The 19,084-nt window shown below is 47.5% G+C and overlaps 1 protein-coding gene across 6 annotated transcripts in view; it reads left to right on the top strand.

Annotated features, from left to right (window-relative positions):
- TRAF7 (TNF receptor associated factor 7) overlaps nucleotides 1-18,786 on the top strand; it is a 35,015-nt gene extending 16,229 nt beyond the window's left edge. For 5 of the 6 annotated variants that reach the window (XM_081888980.1, XM_081888985.1, XM_081888982.1 and 2 more), the window contains 17 exons: nucleotides 4,072-4,188; nucleotides 5,224-5,316; nucleotides 6,338-6,371; nucleotides 7,374-7,557; nucleotides 8,614-8,748; nucleotides 9,622-9,839; nucleotides 10,601-10,674; nucleotides 11,260-11,308; nucleotides 11,978-12,105; nucleotides 12,866-12,948; nucleotides 13,775-13,814; nucleotides 13,960-14,076; nucleotides 14,948-15,070; nucleotides 15,197-15,316; nucleotides 15,547-15,678; nucleotides 16,694-16,813; nucleotides 18,079-18,786. In XM_081888980.1, the coding sequence (XP_081745106.1) occupies nucleotides 4,072-4,188; nucleotides 5,224-5,316; nucleotides 6,338-6,371; nucleotides 7,374-7,557; nucleotides 8,614-8,748; nucleotides 9,622-9,839; nucleotides 10,601-10,674; nucleotides 11,260-11,308; nucleotides 11,978-12,105; nucleotides 12,866-12,948; nucleotides 13,775-13,814; nucleotides 13,960-14,076; nucleotides 14,948-15,070; nucleotides 15,197-15,316; nucleotides 15,547-15,678; nucleotides 16,694-16,813; nucleotides 18,079-18,093 (1,782 nt within the window). In that variant the 3' untranslated portion in view covers nucleotides 18,094-18,786. Of the gene's footprint in view, nucleotides 1-2,838; nucleotides 3,012-4,071; nucleotides 4,189-5,223; nucleotides 5,317-6,337; nucleotides 6,372-7,373; nucleotides 7,558-8,613; nucleotides 8,749-9,621; nucleotides 9,840-10,600; nucleotides 10,675-11,259; nucleotides 11,309-11,977; nucleotides 12,106-12,865; nucleotides 12,949-13,774; nucleotides 13,815-13,959; nucleotides 14,077-14,947; nucleotides 15,071-15,196; nucleotides 15,317-15,546; nucleotides 15,679-16,693; nucleotides 16,814-18,078 lie in introns of those variants that run through there. The other variant, XM_081888984.1, reaches the window with a different exon arrangement.
- Nucleotides 18,787-19,084: the final 298 nt, after the last annotated feature.

Below are 19,084 nucleotides of genomic sequence, written 5' to 3' on the forward strand. Positions count from 1 at the left end.
TCCGGACTTCAGAAGAGGTCCAGGAAGGCCGGCGGGGGCGAAAGGCTTTGCTCCCCACCGCCAGCATTTTAAAAGCGGTCCGGGATAGCAGGGAAGCGCTTCCCGCTATCCCGGACGGCTTTTGAAGCCTGCCTAACCGGGGGCTTTTAAATCGCCCCGGGACTGTCCGGGGCGATTTAAAAGCCCCCGGAAGGCTTTTGAAGCCTCCCCCTGCCGCCCGGCTTCGGGGCAGGAACGCCTCTCCCAGCCGCCCGGCTTCGGGGCATCGTTCCGATGCCGGGCGGCGGGGCAGGAACGCCTCCCCCCGCCGCCCGGCATCGGAACGATGTCCCGAAGCCCGGCGGCGGGGCAGGAAAGCCTCCCCCAGCCGCCCGGCATCGGAACGATGTCCCGAAGCCGGGCGGCCGGGCGGGAAAGCCTCCCCCCGCCGCCCGGCTTCGGGGCATCGTCCCGATGCCGGGCGGTGGGGCAGGAACGCCTCCCCCAGCCGCCCGGCTTCGGGGCATCATTCCGATGCCGGGCGGTGGGGCAGGAACGCCTCCCCCAGCCGCCCGGCTTCGGGGCATCGTCCCGATGCCGGGCGGTGGGGCAGGAACGCCTCCCCCCGCCGCCCGGCATCGGAACGATGTCCCGAAGCCGGGCGGCCGGCCGGGAAAGCCTCCCCCCGCCGCCCGGCATCGGAACGATGTCCCGAAGCCGAGTGGCGGGGCGAGAAAGCCTTTGTCCCCCCTGCCTGCCTTCCCAGGGGCTTTTAAATCGCCCCGGACAGCGGAGAAGTCCTCCGCTGTCCCGGGCGATTTTAAAATGCCGCCCGCCAGAAGAGGTCGGGGGAAGGCGGTTTCCATAGGAACGCATTAATTGATTTTCAATGCATTCCTATGGAAAACCGTGCATCGCAAGACGAAAAACTCGCAAGACGAAGAGACTTGCGGAACGAATTAATTTCGTCTTGCGAGGCACCACTGTATATAATAACAACTAATAAATAAAAATAAACTAAAAACAGCAATTTTCTTAAAGAAGCATAAAAGTAATAGATGGGTCAATAAAAGCTAAACGCCCAGGAAAATGACAAAGTCTTGGCTGTGTGATGTAAAGAAATTGGAGAGGGTGTCTGGGGAGAGTGTTACAAAGCCGAGGCATCCCCCTGAAAAGGCCCTTTCTCTTGGAGCCACCCACCATACTTCATATCAGCCTTCCCTGGCCAGCTGCCCTCCAGAAGTTTTAGATTTTAACTCCCATCAGCCCCAGCCAGCATGACCAGTGGTCAGGAATGATGGAAGCAGTACCCACAACATCTGGGGGTGCCAGGCTGGGAAAGGCTTCAGACAGCAGGCGAACCCAGAGACTGGCCTCTGGGGATGGTCTCCTAAATACAGGCAGGCACATAACCGGAGACAGGCGAGTCTTTTGGTACCCTGGTCTCAAGCCATGGAGGGATTTAAAGATCAAGGCTATCACTTTGAATTGGGCCTAACAGTGGAACAGGAGCCCAGAGCAGTTTCCAAAGCGTGGGCAGCATTTCCTTCAAAGGCCTCCTGAAAAATATTTGTTTCACCAGGCGCTTTGGGAGAATCTAAATCAATTCAGTGTTGGTCATGTGTTCTGTATTTTATGGTTGTTGTTTTTTTATGCGATGGTGACTTATACGTATGCCTGTAAATAAAAATAGAGTAATGCAATAATTGTATTATTGTAATAACCTGCAGCTTTGTAAGAGTATATATTTAAAGTAGATGAATAAATGAGCAAATTAAGTTATTTTGGATATGCAGAAGATATTAAAAAATAAATTTAAGGAACTGCAGAAAGAGGGGGAAGGAAATCAGGTTTTGAAATGCTAAAATGATTGTAAAATTAGTGAAATGTATAAACCTGAAAAGCATAAACAGATTTTTAAAAAGAGTAATGACTGGTTCCAGTTAGCAGAGTTCAGGCATTTTTCTGAACTGCATATTCCCAATTTTCAGTAGAATAACCTGAAGGTTACCAGGGCATTACTGCTAAGTAATAAGTATTTGTTGATGAAACAGTCATAAGAGCTGTGCCCTGACTTGTGATATCCGTCTTACTCATGGGCTGGATTTCCTTTTGAGGCTTGTATAATACAACCTGCTGGTTGCCTAGTCTGAGAAGTATTGGGGAAGGTTTCTAACTTGGTGACAGAATGTCTGCTTGCATGCAGAAGGTCCCAGGTGCAAAGCCCATCATTTCTAGGTAGGGCTGGGAATTTCCCCCTGCCTGAAACTCTGGAGAACTGCTGCCAGTCTGTGTAAACAACACTAGGTCAGCAAGACCACAATGGTTTGATTTCTGGGGAAGACCCGTGGCTCAGCGGTAGAACACTTGCTTTGCATGCAGAAGGTGGTAGGATCAATCCCCTATGGCATCTCTAGATAGGGCTGGGAAAGACTGCCAATCAGTGTAGGCAACACTGACTAGATGGACCAGTTGATTCAACTCGCTATAAAGCAGCTTCCTGTGTTTATTCTATTTGGATTTTCTGTAGTCACACTTGGCTCCTTGGCTTTTAACCATTGCCATTTAACTGCCAAATCAGTTCAAATGACACTGTCTTCTGAAACCCCCAAAGCAACCCACCCAGCCCCCCTACTCAAGAGATCCTCTCTGGTGCTGCTTTGAGGAATGCTGTGTTAGAAATCTGAGGGGCGTGTGGTTCCACTGGCAGAACATCCCTTCCTGAGCCAGTCCCAGAAAGCTTGCAGCCAGGACGAGGCTGGCGATTGGTGGGCTTTCTGCCCAGCTGGCTCTCCCGCCAAACAGGAAAGCCACAAAGCAGAACCCGGACTGAATTGAATAGGAGGAAGTCTCCAACCATCTACGCAAAGAAATTTGGCAGAAGTGAAAGAGGCAGCCTAACAACAAGTGCTCTTAGGAACAGCAGCACCCATGAGAGAAGCATGTTACCCTTTGGGTAAAGGATCCTAGCCGGGAACTGGCGCTTCTGGAAGGAAGCCCAGCCAAGCACCCAGAAGTTCCATGCCAGGAAGGTGAGCCGATACGCAGAAACATCAAATATTGAGACAGAAGTAGGCACTTGTAAATTCCAGGAGCTGTTTCACTCTTGTCTGAGGTTTGTCTAGCTTGAGTTTGCAGTTTAACATTTCTTTTGAAAGAAGCAGGTTTTCTGCAAGTCATTTAGCTTGCATAAAATGAAAATGAGATGATTTACAAAGGGCAGGAGTGTGTATATGTATTTTCAGGTGAGGTATTAAAAGAAACAGCTCTGCAGACTAAATAAAATCTGTTCTGTCTCCTCCTGCCTTTGCCTCATTGCTGAGGCCCAAATTCACCCAGATATCACTAAATTTTAAGAAGCTGCAGGGCTTTTATTGTTGCTCCTAAAATGTGAACAACTTGTAGTTGTTACAAAAATGGTGCTGTAGGGTTCCTTCTGTTCACTTAGAGCATTAATTGGCATTCTGCAGACTATCTTTTACTACCAGAATCAGAGGAACCACCCATTGAAATGGAAGCTCAGTTTCAGTTCAGCACAAGATATGTGGATTTTGCAGAAAAGCCACAAAAATTCAGCTTCCTGCAAATCTCGGTTTTGGAGTAGAGATGAGACCTTTGAAAAAGGCAGTTGCCGAGCCCTTTATGATTGCTTGAAAATCTGCGGCAATACCTGGTGAAATCTGAGGAGGCAGAAAATATTTGCAGTGTCTAGAAGATGCTGACCCTCCCTGTGAACGATGGAAGCAGAATAAATTTGCTGCATAGTAAAAAATGCAGAATAGAATGCAAAAACAAGAGAGATGCAGGCTTGCTTAATTTCTATAACTTAGAAAGGTTGCAGAATCCAGCTTTGATTGGCATAGAATGTTGATATGAATTTAGTTCAAAGAACACACAGCCCTCGCTTACGTGTGTAAGCAAGAGTTTTCTGGGATCTCCCACAGTGCCCAAACCCCAGACCAACTGCTAAGCGTGGCAGAGCCCTGCTCTGTGTTTTGTCACATGTGACTCTAAATTGCTGTCCTCCTTTCTCTCTCTCTCTCTCTCTCTCTCTCTCTCTCTCTCTCTCTCTCTCTCTCTCTCTCTCTGCAGCCACCAATCAGCACTCCACGCCGGTCTGACTCTGCCATCTCAATCCGCTCGTTGCATTCAGAGTCCAACATGTCCCTGCGCTCCACTTTCTCTCTCCATGAGGAAGAGGAAGAGCCAGTAGGTATTTGGGGGTTGTTGGCGGCTGCGGTGGTGGTGAGAGTTTTCCATAAAAAGATGCAGAGGAAAGAGCCCAAGGGCTTTTATAAACTGCCAAATAGAGGAAAGGCGTGTAATGTGGCAGCCATGACCCAAGTAATTGGTGGCCAAGGAAGATAAATAGCAATGCTGTGTACATTTATCAGGTGATTGGTAACTGAAGCAAGGTTGGTTAGCCTGCTTCCAGCTCAACCTATGAAATGCAAATCTCTACCACAGCCTTGCTGCAGGAAGAGTTCTCCTAAGATCCAGACTTTGGACCTGTATAGAGTTCAGAACTGTGACCATGCTGTAAAAATTATTCACACACAAAAATGCACAAACCAGATCCGGGACCTTTGTAATATCTTAATTGCATTTTAACCCGTTTATCTCTTGTTGGCTGTAGTCACAAGCAGCAAAAGGTTTGTTTAGATGTGCAAATGTAAACTTTTAGTCCTATTTTCAGGTTGATTTAAACTAGTGGTTCCCAAAGGGGGTGATACCACCCCCTTGGGGGTGGGAGTGCTAATGGGATTAACTAGGGGGCACTAAGGGCTGCAGGGAGCGGTGCTAGAGGTATAAATGCTGGTATTTGAAAGCTGGTATTACTGGAGCAAGTTAATTTTGTTGAATTATATAAGCTAAATAGTTCTAATGGGATTTTGAATAAATGTGCAATTCATTGTTACAGTTTTGATTTTTATTGTGTTTCTGTCTTCTTTAGTGAGCTGTGCAAACCACTGTTCTGAAAAATGCTTTTAATAGGGTAGAGTAGGGGGCACCGTGGATGGGTTTATGCAATCAAGGGGCTCGTGGCCTGCAAAGGTTTGGGAAGCACTGATTTAAACCCTTTGCAAAGCCTGAGCTTGGACTTAGTTTTCTGCTTGCTAATTGTGCTTGGCTCTTGCACTCTGCAGGCTCACCACTTGTACTACGGAAGGTTGCTGAATCTGAACAAAAAGGGTGAAAGCTTCCCTCGTTTACCTTTGTTTTCTGGTTGTTCTCCCTGCTCAGGAGCCGCTGGTGTTTGCTGAGCAGCCCTCAGTGAAGCTCTGCTGCCAGCTGTGTTGCAGTGTATTTAAAGATCCAGTAATCACGACCTGTGGGGTAAGGACAGGAACCAGGCTGCAGTTTCAGCTGCACAGAAGAAGAATACATTTTTTTAAAAAGCTACAAATGCTAGGAATCCTTTTCTTTCTCCCCCCACCCCCAACCGATAAATAATGACTTCTCTTAAGAGAACAGATTTATAGCGATGGAGAGGAAGAGGAAGAGGAAAATTGTCACCTTTTTCAGCCTGGAATGTTATTGTCTCACGAGTGATGAAAATCATTTTTAAAACACTAGCATGTTGTAGCTTTGTTGCTTTACACATATTTCATGTTATACAATTATGTTGAGTTTTTGCATATTTAGTCTTGCCAGCTTTTTTCTTTCCAATTTATTTGTTTATTAAAAAAATTGTATAATGCTACAGCATTTAAAAATATCAAAGTGGTTTACACTTTGAAAAGTGGTTTGCACAATGAAAATAGAAAAAACCATAATATAAAACCATTTTAAAAGTTAAAAACTGGCAGCCGTTGTGGAAGGATATATTCTTAATTGCCTGCATAGCCTTTGCAGAAGTAGAAAAGGTTTCAGCTGGCACAGAAGGTGCCTTCTGGATCTCTATTGGCAGAAAGTTCCACAGGATTGGGCCACTAAATGACACTATTAAGGTTAAGTTTCTTGGTTGAACCTTTTTAAAACAACAACAACCCTGTGTTGTGTTACACGCAGATAGCAAGTATATAGCTTTTTTAAAAAAAAGAAAAGAAAAAGAAAGAAAGAAAGGTGGCAATTGAGGGATTGGGGATCAAGTGTCTGTCAGCAGAACCTCATTACCTGAAGGAAGATGACTCAGCCATTTCCAGCCTTTCTAGCTTCGTGGAATATCCATATTTTGAAAATCCTGCCTGCAATCCTGGAGAGCCATTGCCAGTACATAGAGATAATTCTGGACTAGGCAGACCCAAAGGTCTGACTCAGATCTTAAGGCAACTTCCTGTGCTCCTAGGACTAGAGGGAGATTTTGCCTGATCTGAAAAAGTGATTCTTAATGGTCATGCACTCTCTTTCTTCACAGCACACATTTTGCAGAAGATGTGCCTTAACCTCTGGTAAGCGCTCAAAGACATTATTTTGCAACATTCTCAGCTGTCTTTTCAGGGGGGCGGGGCAGATTCCTCTTTTGCTTTCTTCTGAGAAATGCAACTTGTGCTTGTATGTCTGCAGCTCTCTTCACCCCTCTGAGAATTCTGTGCCTCCCCTAAAACTCAAATGGTCTGGTCCTGCTTTGCTGATAGATTGTCCTGTTAGCTCTCATTAAAAAGTAGCTTCTTGATTTCATCAGAGCCCCAGAGCTGGTGCTGGGCCACTAGGCTCCAGTCAATCTTATGCTTTTTTTTAAAAAAAAAGGGTTTATGGAAGAAGAAAACCCCTGTCAAAGATGCATAACCAACCATTATTTGCTGATGCTCTATTGATGTTGTTAATTATATTTTAATGAATATTTATGGGTTGATTTTATTGTATTTTGTTTGTTACTTGATATCCTTAATGAAAGTGTTGGTTATAAAGATTTCAGTAAATCATGGTGGGTGTGCGTGCGCCCTACTGCTGCAGGGCTGGGCAAGTTTCTCCTCCTTAGCAACCATTTCCCCATGTGCAGTGTTGTACCCTTCCTCAATAGGAGCAAATGGCAATCACTCACCCTCGTTTTAAGATGGTTTTGTTTAGTGCCATCAGTGAACATGGCGCTTGTTGCGGATTAGGGAAAAAGCAGGTCCCTACCCCTAGGAGCTTACAGCCCCAGTTTTGACAGAAGAGGAAAGGGAGAGACCAGAGTCATGTGATAGATATGCACAGATGCAACTGCACAGGCTCAGGCTTTGCTTTGCTTAATGCTTGACCTGCGTCAGTTATATTAATTAAGCATATCTTCGTAACTACGTCTTGTCCAATAATGTGACACCTGGTGAATGCCAGCTTGCTTGTGCAACAGGGTTTCATGTTCTCCATGCTGTCCCGCCCCCCAAGAAAGGTTGATGACACCCAGTGTGGTGTCTGAACTGACCAATCCTTACATGACTTTGTTGGGGCATCTGTGTCTTTTCCTGCAGAGAAGTGCCCAGTGGACAACGCCAAACTGACTGTGGTGGTCAACAACATTGCTGTTGCTGAGCAAATTGGGGAGCTCTTCATTCACTGCAAGTACGGCTGCCGGCCCGCTGCAAGTGGCAAGCCTCCTGCCTTCGAGGTGGACCCTCACGGGTGCCCCTTCACCATTAAACTGAGTGCCAGAAAGTAAGTCTATGTGGAAACTTTTTCCCAAGGAAAACTTCTGCTTTCTAACTTGTTCCCCAAATGTTAAGGGGGGTTGTAGGGGTTATGCCTTCATTTTTATGGTGGGTGACCATCTGAACACCATCAGTTCTACTGTGAAGTGGGCATTTTGTGGTGACTACACCACAGCTTCTTAGATCACCGACTGTAAACCTAACCCCGAAAGGCTGGGGAAGGCTGCTTCATAGCCTGTTATACTAGAGCAGGGGTAGCCAATGCAGTGCCCTGGAGAAGTTGTATGACAACTCCCATCATCCCTGACCATTAGCCATAGTGGCTGAAACTGGTGGGAGTTGTGGTCCAAAACATCTGCAGGATGCTTCATCGGTTGCCTCTGAGCTAGAGGATGAACAGTGTCATGGGAGAGCTTGAAAGGGCCCATTACCTTGCTGCACTGCTAGGGGGTGCTGTTTTGCAGGCATCTCAGTTGGTAAGGAACAGAGCAACCTTCATCAACCTGGTGCCTTCCAGATGTTTTGGATTCGGAATGGCCATAGCTCAGTGGTAGTCTGCCTTGCAAGCAGAAGTTCGCAAGTTCAATCCCCAGCATCTCCAGGTAGGGTTGGGAGAGCCTACTGCCTGAAATCCTGGAGAGCTGCTGCCAGTCAGTGTAGACAATACTGAGCTAGATGAACCCAATGTTTTGACTCTGTATAAGGCAGCATCCTATTACAACTCCCATCAGCCCCAGCATTATTTTGCTACACTGTCTGGGACAGCTAAGACAAAGTCAGCTTTTGGGGGGGTTAGGCTTAGTTTATCCATATTCTCTCTTTCAGATAAACGAAAAGTTACTAAATTTCAGAACCTTCCCTGATCTTTCCAAATGACAAGATCCACACACACCGCCATGTTCTAGCCTATCTTTAAAAAGGGCTACATGAGGAAGTTGCCCTGGTGCAGTGGCTGGAACGTGCCCCATATTCCAGCCCCCTTTCACTCATGAGAGTAGCTCAGGGACAGATGATTGTTTTCCTCCTGCTTGTTTGCTAATAATGCACAATCTTCTTCATCCAGGGACCATGAAAGCAGCTGTGATTACAGGCCGGTTCGCTGCCCCAACAACCCCAGCTGCCCTCCACTTCTCAAGATGAACCTGGAAGCACACCTCAAGGAGTGTGAGCACATCAAGTGCCCCCATTCCAAATATGGGTAAGCAGAGGGGCAGGATCCTGAAGATTTAAACAGGGACCTGCTTGGAACACCTTTTATTCTCTTCTTCTTCTTCTTCTTCTTCTTGTTGTTATTGTTGTGATGATCTTTTAGGTAAGTGGGAAAGTTGTTTTGTTAAGTATGCTATTTGGACGATCACTTTCCAAGTCTTAAAAGTGGTGGTTTTGATTTTGATTCTTACAAAATGTAATTATATAAGCCGCTTTGAGGCTGTTCCTTTGTAAAATGACTCATGAATGACGACAACAACAATGCTAATGCCAAAGATCAGTCCTCAAGCTCTTCTCCATAATGCATTGCTGAGCCCCCATAATGCTCAGCTCCATCCTTCCCCAGCCTGGTGCCCTGCAGATGCTTTGGCCCACAACTCTCATTGGTCCCATCCGGGATGCAATCCAAAACATCTAGAGGACCAGTAGGGTGGTGAAGGCCACTATAACTACTGCTTTCCTTTAGGTCAGAGGTCAGGAACATTGGGCCTAGCAGCTGAATGCAACCCTGGGGGCCTTTCTCTAGCTGGTAATTGGTACCCCCCCCCAGGCAGTGCCCATCAACGCTCTCTCTGCACCCTCCTCAAGTGCCTTTGCCTGCCAGGAATGTGTCTTTGAATTGTGTTAATGCCTCTTGCTTGTCTGGATGGAGACGTGTGTGTGAGTCAGTGCAGAAACCTCTTACTTTTGCCTGGTTGGAATGGAGCTTACATGTAAAGTAGCCCATTCACTTTTGTTCTGCTCACTTGTTGCCTCTTGCTCTGCTCACCACCAGCATGTGACCTGCCACCTCCCAATGGTTGCTTTCGGCAGGGGAAATGCAGCCCTCAGGCTGAAAGAAGCCCCTCCATCCCTGCTCTAGGTGTACATTCATAGGAAACCAAGACACATACGAGACCCACTTGGAAATGTGCAAGTTTGAGGGCCTGAAGGAGTTCCTCCAGCAGACAGACGATCGCTTCCATGAGATGCAGGTGGCCATGGCACAGAAGGACCAGGAGATTGCTTTTCTGCGCTCCATGCTGGGCAAGCTCTCGGAGAAGATCGACCAGCTGGAGAAGAACCTGGAGCTGAAGTTTGGTAGGTTCCCCGTCTGATGTGGTGGAGGGTATTGAAAGAAGCTTTGGGAGGGCATGAGCCAAATCTTCGAATGACCAAGAATGCCACTAGGCAGTCCTGAAGATCAGGACTCTCTTTTTAAGAGGATTGTCACCTCAAAAAGGTGTTTGGGACTTTTCAGTTTAGAGAAAAGACAAGTAAGACATGACAGAAGTTTGTAAAATTACGCACGGCATGGAGAAAGTGGATAGAGGAAAGTTTTTCTTTCTCATAACACTAGAATTTGTTGGCATCCAATGAACCCAAATGTTGGATGCTTCAGGATAGGAAAAAAAAGTTCTTCACACAGCACATAGTTAAAACTATGGAACTCACTCCTATTGGAGGCAGTGGTGGCTTTAAAAGAGGATCATGTAAATTCATGGAGGAGAAGACTACCAATGGCTACTACAATGGCTGTGATCTGGCTCCATGACCAGAGGCATTATGCTTCTCAATGCTAGTTGCTGGAAGCTGCAGGAGGGATGAGTGCTCTTGCGCTCAGGTCCTTCTTGAGGGCTTCCCATAGGCACTTGGTTCAGTATAATATTTATGACCAGTAAGACTTAAAAGGACTGGGATTATGGGATTGGGGTGGCCTGTACAGTTGGAAATATCAAGCAAAATTTTAATACATGTGTGTGTGCGCGCACACACACACACACACACACACACACACACCTACACCTGAATTTGCATTTAGAAATTACAAGCTCTTTTCTCCCAATTTTGTCACTCTCTAGATGTCCTGGACGAGAACCAGAGCAAGCTGAGTGAGGACCTGATGGAGTTCCGGAGAGACGCTTCCATGCTGAACGTGAGCATTGCTGCTTGTAATGCAGAGTCTCCAAGCTCAGAGTGCCCCTTGGGCATAGAGGCAGAGGAGCCCCATGCAGTTCTGCCTCCTGCCTGGGTCTGAAGAGGGAGGTGGGGAGCTCTGTGGGTTTGCCTCTGCCCCCGGGGCTCTCAAGAGTGGCTGTTAAGAGGCAGAGCAAAGTGACATCTCTCCAGCTGATGCAGCTTGTGTCTGCATCTTGGGCGAGCTGAGCTTTGAGCACCTCTGGTGCACTGAGACAAAACAAGATGCTCTTCCCTTCAGGTTGATTGTTAGTTGCATGGGTTTATTTTCTGGCTCCTTTCCCAACTCCAACAACACCCTCCCCTGCTCTGTTTGAGACATAGGATGAAGTTTGGAAGAACCCTGTACCCCTTGGGAGTCCTAGCAATGACAAATTTTTGGTGGTCCATAAGGCCAGCTAAAGTTTGTCAACCTCAAATGTATCATCTTGCTATCTTACCATTGGATGGCCTCACCCCTTGAGAGTGATGGCATCCCAGACATTTCCGCTCTCATGTGATTATTGCTGCTCTGGCCCTAACCTGCCTTAACTTGCTGTTTTAGGATGAGCTGTCCCACATCAATGCCCGGCTGAACATGGGAATCTTGGGCTGTGAGTACCCTGTTCTTTCTTTCCCCAAGCACTGGCAGAATTTCTTTGTTTCTGGATTTTGAGGTTTTTCGTTGGTTGGTTGGTTGGTTGGTTGGTTGGTTTGCTCGCTTGATTCCAAACTGTGCAGATGCCCTGAGAACCGCCTCCCATTTAATGGGGGCAAGGGTAGGTTGCAAATGTAAGGACATATTAGTAGGTTTAATTGGACCATCTTAGATCGGAGTAAGATTATGCCAGGCTTCCAGTTTTACAAATGTTTTCCAGGGAGGCCTGGAAATGGAGCAAAGCCTCAGGCTCATGGTGGAGCAGTTTGAATAAACACTGGTTGTCCATATGCAACCATACACTAGCTTTAGAGAACACCAAAGGAAACACAATATTTGGTTTCCACTGAAGCAATAGTTGTATGTTGATAGTCATTGTTATAAGTCATTGTTATAAGAGGGCTGCTGGGCGGGATAGACCCACCATGGTCTGATCCTGCAGCCCTGTTCTTATGTAGGAATAGCTTCTCAGCACCCTCCCCAAAAAGCAGTTCAGGGGGTTCTGCCTATAGAAAGCAGTGGCAGCTTCAGGTGTGTAAGTCAGTGCTTCCTAAGAGGACATTGATCTTTGGCAGGGGTCCTGCTCTCATGCTGCTGGTATTGCCTTCTTCCTCTCCCCCTGCAGCATACGACCCCCAGCAGATCTTCAAGTGCAAAGGCACTTTTGTTGGTCACCAGGGCCCTGTCTGGTGCCTGTGCGTCTACTCCATAGGGGACTTGCTCTTTAGCGGCTCTTCAGACAAGACGATTAAGGTAAGAGCTGCTTGTTTCTGAGCCTGCACTAAAGCCACAAGGAACCTCCAGTCTGCAAGGTTGAGGCAGTCTTAGTGGGTTTTTTTTTTAAAAAAAAAAAGTTTACGTGTTGCTATTCCTCAGGTGGTCATTTGCAACAAGCTGTAGAATTAAGGAACTGAGCACCTCCCTTGTTTATGAGGAGCAGGCAAAAGACTGAAAACTGAAGTAACCATTAACATTACAATGGTACCTCGGTTTAAGAACAGCCCTGTTTATCAACTATTCGGTTTACGAACTCCACAAAACTGGAAGTAGTGTCCTGGTGGGGTACACGTTTAGATCCAAGCAAGGACTTGGAAGGGAGGGTTGGGCACTTCTCAGAGCAGCTATGTGCTCTAATCCTCTCCTTCTGGAATTACTTCTCAGTGGACGTGCACTTGCAAAGCCTTCTGAGTATGAACCAAGGAAGGGCATGACAACAAAACCACCCATTTCTTCTGCCCTGCCCTTGGGCTCCCTGCTCCCTGCCAAATATCTGTCACAAAGAGAACTGCTAAGGATTGCATTTCTCTGTTTCTGGCTCCCTAGGAAAACCTGCCTATTCACTGACTTTCCTGGACTGGCTTATCTTGGCCTGAAAGTCGGGAAAGCAGGTGCTCAGATGACAGGCAACCTGCTTCCTGCCTTCCCAGCTGTGGCATATCGGCTGACTTCCTGCCCTGGTTCCTGGTTGCTCCGGAGCCCAGTCACATGACTCCCCCCTTCTGTTTCCTGTTAGGTGTGGGATACCTGTACCACATACAAGTGCCAAAAAACCTTGGAAGGCCACGATGGGATAGTCCTGGCTCTCTGCATCCAAGGGTGAGTCAGAGTGGCCACTCTTTCTTTTCTGTGCTGCTTGTGTGCAGAATCCAAATAGGAGTCGTTCTCAAACCCAATATTTTCCTGATTGCCAAGAGGTTTTACAAGGGCTCTCGTAACATGGCATTTGCTGCTGCTCCAGTTATTCAGTTGGGCGAACTGAGCTTCCAGTGGTAACTCTGGACATTTCCTTCAGTCAAATCCATCTCCCTTTATTCAGGGCTGTGTAGATTAAAATTCTCCAAGAAAGACTGAATTCTGTATGAATTGTTCCAATAGAGCCGCATTACACATTTTTTGTTACTTTCCATAATTCTGGTTTTGCTATGGGGGGGTGGGGTGTTCATAAGCTATGCAGGGCAGCTCCAACCCCTGATCTCTGGAAATCCCCATCATCCCCTCTCTCTCTTCTGAGGCTTCAGCAGCCACTTTCCTGCATCTTTTCACAGCCATGAGTGCTAGAAAGGTGCTTATTTTTTATTATGAAAGTTAAGCATCTTCTAGAACATAAAATTTCCAGCCGATCATTTGCATTGGGCATTTTATTCTGTGCTCGAGGGGAATCCTATGCCTCTTAGCGTAGGCTTGCCAATAACATCATCAAAGTTAGTAGTCCACAAGATTTTACAGATTTACCTACCCACACTTGCCTTATCAATCACATCACTAGCAGCCTGTAGATAACCAACAGCTCTCTGTCTCTCTTGAGCAAACCTACCCTGCCTGATTGCTTGGAAGTGGTTGTTGCTCATCACAAGCACCCAAGCCAAACCAGCTGTGGTTTGTCATAGCGCTCCCTGAAGCTCGTTGTTTCTCTTTTGCCCAGGAATAAGCTGTACAGTGGCTCTGCTGACTGCACCATCATTGTAAGTATCCAAGTCTGGGAAGGGCCTGGCTCTTGCTTTATTGAGGGTGGAGGGGGAGTCTGTGGAAAAAGCTCTTCCTCTCAGTGCTGTGGAGGGCATGGCCAGGAAGAATTTTACATGCCCTGCCTTTTTGTAATCTTTGCAGGTCTGGGATATTCAAACCTTGCAGAAAGTTAACACTATCCGGGCCCATGACAACCCTGTCTGCACGCTGGTCTCGTCACACAACATGCTTTTCAGTGGCTCCCTAAAAGCCATCAAGGTACCATTTAGGATTGGGTCCTCCAGCCAAAGAAGGCCCCCAGACCATTCCTTCTTCTTTTTCCTCTCCTGGCTTCCAGGCCACCTTTCCTCAACCCTCATCCTCCACTTCTCAATTCTGACTTTTTATAAAAAAAACTCTCTTCACTGTTGCTGATTCCTCCTCCAGTTACCCCATTCCCTCATCTAGCAGGCTGTACTAATTTCCCTCGCCCCATTCAACTTTACCACTCACAAAACCCGTGGTTGAACAGCAGAGAGATTCCCACTTCTTATGTATTATAATACATTTACGGTCATACCTTGGATCTCAAATGGCTTAGTTGCCAAACATTTCGGCTCCCGAATGATCAAAAAACAGAAGTGAGTATTCCAGTTTTCAAACTTCTTTTGGAGCCCTAATGTCCGACAAGGCTCCCGCAGCTTCCAGTTGGCTGTAGGAGCTTCCTGCAGCCAATCAGAAGCCGCGCTTTGGTTTCCAAACGTTTTGGAAGTCGGAAGGACTTCCGGAATGGATTCCGTTCAACTTCCAAGGTACCACTGTGTATCCCACACTTCTGCTAAGAGAGATGTACGTGGTTCTCTCCCACCACCCTTTATCCCCACAGAAACCCTGTGAAGTAGGTTAGACTGAGGGATGGTGCCCCCAGGCCATTCTGTGAACTCTCAGTCCCTCTCTTCTTGCTTTCTCTCTCTCTCACACACACACAAGAGAGCGAGTGCTATTTGCAGTGTAACTTGTGAGATGCCATGCTGTAGCCTATCCATAGACTGATCTATGGAGATGTGGTGGGCGGGTGGGCAGACGAACAGAGACTAAAAACCAGCCTTCTGCTCAAAGGTACGATTCTGCCTGTCCTTCTGGTCTCCAGGTCTGGGACATCGTGGGCACTGAGCTGAAGCTGAAGAAGGAGTTGACGGGCCTTAACCACTGGGTCCGTGCGCTGGTGGCATCCCAGAATCACCTCTACAGTGGCTCCTACCAAACGATCAAGGTATGTGCACTCCCAGATTCCCCACCCACCCATTCCATCCCCCCCAATATGTGCATCATTGTCTGCTGCCATTTTTCTTTTCAACCCAAGCGCATCAATCTTCCCTCCCATCTTTTTCTGCCCTAGATCTGGGACATTCGGAACTTGGAGTGTGTACATGTCCTGCAGACGTCGGGTGGGAGCGTCTACTCTATCGCTGTCACCAACCACCACATTGTCTGCGGCACCTATGAGAATCTCATTCACGTAAGGGTGGCGGAGGCTTGGAGTCAGGGGTGCAAAGGTGCTGGGGTTTTGCATTCTACACAGGTGGGGGGTGGGACCCCCCACCCACCCACACTGTGGCCTCATCCATCCCTTTGTGGTGCTTGGCAAGCCAACTCTGGCAGAACGAAAGCTCTGGCAGCGGGAGAGCTTTGCTGTGTCCATGCAGGTTTGGAAGGTAATCCTAGGTCCTCGCTTCCTCCCGATTCCAGGTGTGGGACATTGAGTCCAAAGAGCAGGTGCGTACCCTGACGGGACACGTGGGCACCGTGTATGCCCTGGCGGTCATCTCCACACCAGACCAAACCAAAGTCTTCAGCGCTTCCTATGACCGGTCATTGCGGGTAAGTGAGGCACTGCTAGATGGGGCAGAGGGATATATCGCTTTGGGGAGGAAACAGAGGCTGGCTATTATTATTATTATTATTATTGGTAACATTTGAATAGTGAGGGGAGTGGGTTAATCAGGTTAAACCAGCATTTTTCAAAATTCAGGGGTGGAAGAGTGGGAGAGGCAGTATGGCTATTGGTGTCCAAGCAGTGTCTCCATGGTATGATTGGCAATAGGGAAATCGCAGCCCTTTCACCAGGGTCACAACAGAGAGATAACTCCTCCTCACAGCACATAGGTAAACTATGTTCCCAGAGGAGGCAGTGATGGCCACAAACCTAGATGGCTTGAAAAGAGGGGTAGACAAATTCATGGAGTGTAAGGCTCTTAGCCAGGATGGCTATGCTCTGCCTCCACAATTGGAGGCAGCAATGCTTCTGAATAGGGGAGAGGGCTCTTTTGCTTGAATCCTGCTTGTGGGTTTACCACAGGTATCTGGTTAGCCACTGCAAGAACAGGATGCTGGGCTAGATGGGCCACAGGTCTGATCCAGCAGGCTCTTCTTATGTCCGTACACTGCAAATGTGCTTGCAGAGTACAGTAGTCTGTTTTGGTTCTCATTGCCTGAATTTAAGTGTGCTTCAAAAATCCAGAGGGCCTTCTCGGTAGTGGCACCCGCCCTATGGAACGCCCTCCCACCAGATGTCAAAGAGAAAAATAACTACCAAACTTTTATAAGACATCTGTTTAGGGAAGCTTTTAATGTTTAATAGGTTATTGTATTTTAGTGTTTTGTTGGAAGCCGCCCAGAGTGGCTGGGGAAACCCAGCCAGATGGGCGGGATATAAATAAATTATTATTATTATTATTATTATTATTATTATTATTATTATTATTATTTTATTATTTATTATTTATTATTATTATTTATTATAGGAGGGAGTGGGTTGGGGCAGAGCCTGATGGTGCTAGCTCAGAGCATTTTTGAAGCACTTCATTCTTGATAATAGCTTGTGTTTTTTGCCCAGGTATGGAGCATGGATAACATGATCTGCACTCAGACTCTGCTACGCCACCAGGGCAGCGTCACAGCACTGGCTGTCTCTCGGGGTCGCCTGTTTTCTGGTGCTGTTGACAGCACGGTTAAGGTAGGTCGCCGATGTGTTCAGGGGTGTGCGCAGGGTTGAGGAGGATGGAACAGCATCACGCCCCATTAGGCAGGCAGGTTGTTGAGCAAGTTTAGCTGTCGGAGCACTGCTACTCCCTGAACCCACCAGCGCCTTCACACCAGAGTTCCTTATACTTCAGATATGCATGTGGCAGAAAAGGTGGTGTGGGTCCATGAATGTGAGCCAGTGGCCTGTTGCAGAGCACCTTCCTTCTAGCATAGGCAAATGTAGAAAGTTATTGGACAGAGTGAGAGGGCTTTTTCTGTTTCTTACCTGATTGAGCAGGGGAAAAACTTGGATCAAGGTATTCCGGGTGCCTATCTGTTTGCTGTGGTTTGCAGGGTAAAGAGCTTGCTGCAGCAACAGTGTACTGCTGAATCCTGTCTCCTTGGAGTTTTCATAGTCTAGCACAGCCTGTCTGTGCTGGCCTGTGGCTGAGAGGAGTTATGCCCTAAAACATCTGGAAGAGACTAGATTAGAAGAGGCTGGTCTAGCATGCCTCTTCTCCATGCCCCATGAGTTGGGGTAGATTGCCTGGACCACCCAATCCCCAAGCAGTTTGTGCTCTTTTGCTCATTTCTCAGCACTAGCCCAACCGGATCATCTGATTTGTTATTTGCTTAGTTAGGTTGTATCTCTGATTATTAAGGGTGTGTGTGTGTGAATTTTGCTAAGGGCCCAAGCCCTGGCTGTCCCTTTCCCTCTGTAACCTCGTAGGGCCCTCGCTCCAAGCTCTTACCCATATGATGTGTACCTTTAAGGCAGCCTTTGTCAACCTGGTGCCTCCCAGATGCTTGGGACTACAACTCCCATCATCGCTGTGCTTACTGGGTCTCACGAGAGTTGTAGCCCAAAACATCTGGAGGCCCCTAGGTTGGGGGAAGACATTTAAGGGCAAGATTTCTGCAGCAGATTTCTCTTGAGTTGGCAACTTCATGGAAGCAGCACATTCCCAGAGAGCAGCCTTCCATGAGTTGTTGCAGAGTCCTGGAATGGTTTATTCTCATAAGCTGGTGATTGATCAACCTTCTACCTACTTGGCAGTGCAAAAACTCTTGCAGTTGTCATGCATACGTCGGGGCAGATGTGGCTGGTGTGCAGAGGTGGATGGATGGGTCACAAGTTGTGTGGACCTCACTGGTAGATCTTCTGGTTTGAACCCCTGCGGGGTCTCTCACCTTGTGGGGCAAGTATTGTCTGGCCCTCTCTTGCGCAGGCCCTACTGACTTTCCTTCCTGCCGCAGGTTTGGACATGCTAGTGGGTGCCACTGCCTGCTTGTGGACGGCAGACTACCAAATAATCCTCCGGCTCACACATGTCGTCCTGCTTCCTTGCACTCCGACGCCCCTCCCACTGTGCACTCCAGCTGTGAGTGAGCTTCACAGCCCACGTACCTCAGCACTGCCACCCCTGACGCAGCAGGCCCTGTCCCAAGCAGGGCTGTTTGGAGATAAAGCTCGCAAGACCACATCACAGAGGCACCGTTTCTGATGGAACAAGTAGGGCACTGCAGCCTCAAGACAGCAGCGTTTGGCTGAAGTGGGATTAGATCGATGATCCAGGTGTGAGCACCCACAATGCACCTTTGCCAACAGCAGTGCCAGAGCCAAGGATTGGGGGTGACGGGGAGAAGACCCCACTCTCTTCTGGCATTTAAATGTATCTGCTAAGCTCTTTCATTTGTGCCCACCGCCAATGATAAAGACCAGTTTTCCCCTCATGTAACCAGGTACGATTTTTATGTCTCAAAGATTCCTATCCCTCGCATCAGGTACCGCAAGGCCATCCATTCACAGCATCATGTCATAACGGCACCAAGCCCCCAATGGTTTAAAACAAAAACAGGGAGAGCCCACTGTTGTGTTTTTACTGACATTTTCTACTGTTTTTAAGATTGTGATATAGATTTGGATTATTTCTTCCTTGACAATAAAAATGGACCATTGTTTTAGGCCAGCATGAGTTATTGACCAGCTTGGAGCATCTTAGCAAAAGGAGTGTAACGTCTCTTTGATAGTTAACCTACCTTGCAGCCCCAGCTCGGGATCAAAGACAAGCGATTTCAAAGTTTACTAGCCCACCTACCTGCGGGTACTTCTGCTCCTTCTAGCTAGTGAATTTGACAATTTTGTTTCCCCACACAAGTATTGCAGAGAAATGGCAGAAGACTTGGATTTGCTTCTTTGAAGGTGTACATCATGCCACCAGCTGTCAAAGGTGGAATGCTTTAATAATAGCCAAGGGAATGT

The sequence above is a fragment of the Podarcis melisellensis genome (assembly GCF_964234715.1).
Source record: "Podarcis melisellensis genome assembly, chromosome: 14".
In the NCBI taxonomy this organism is placed as follows: Eukaryota; Metazoa; Chordata; class Lepidosauria; order Squamata; family Lacertidae; genus Podarcis; species Podarcis melisellensis.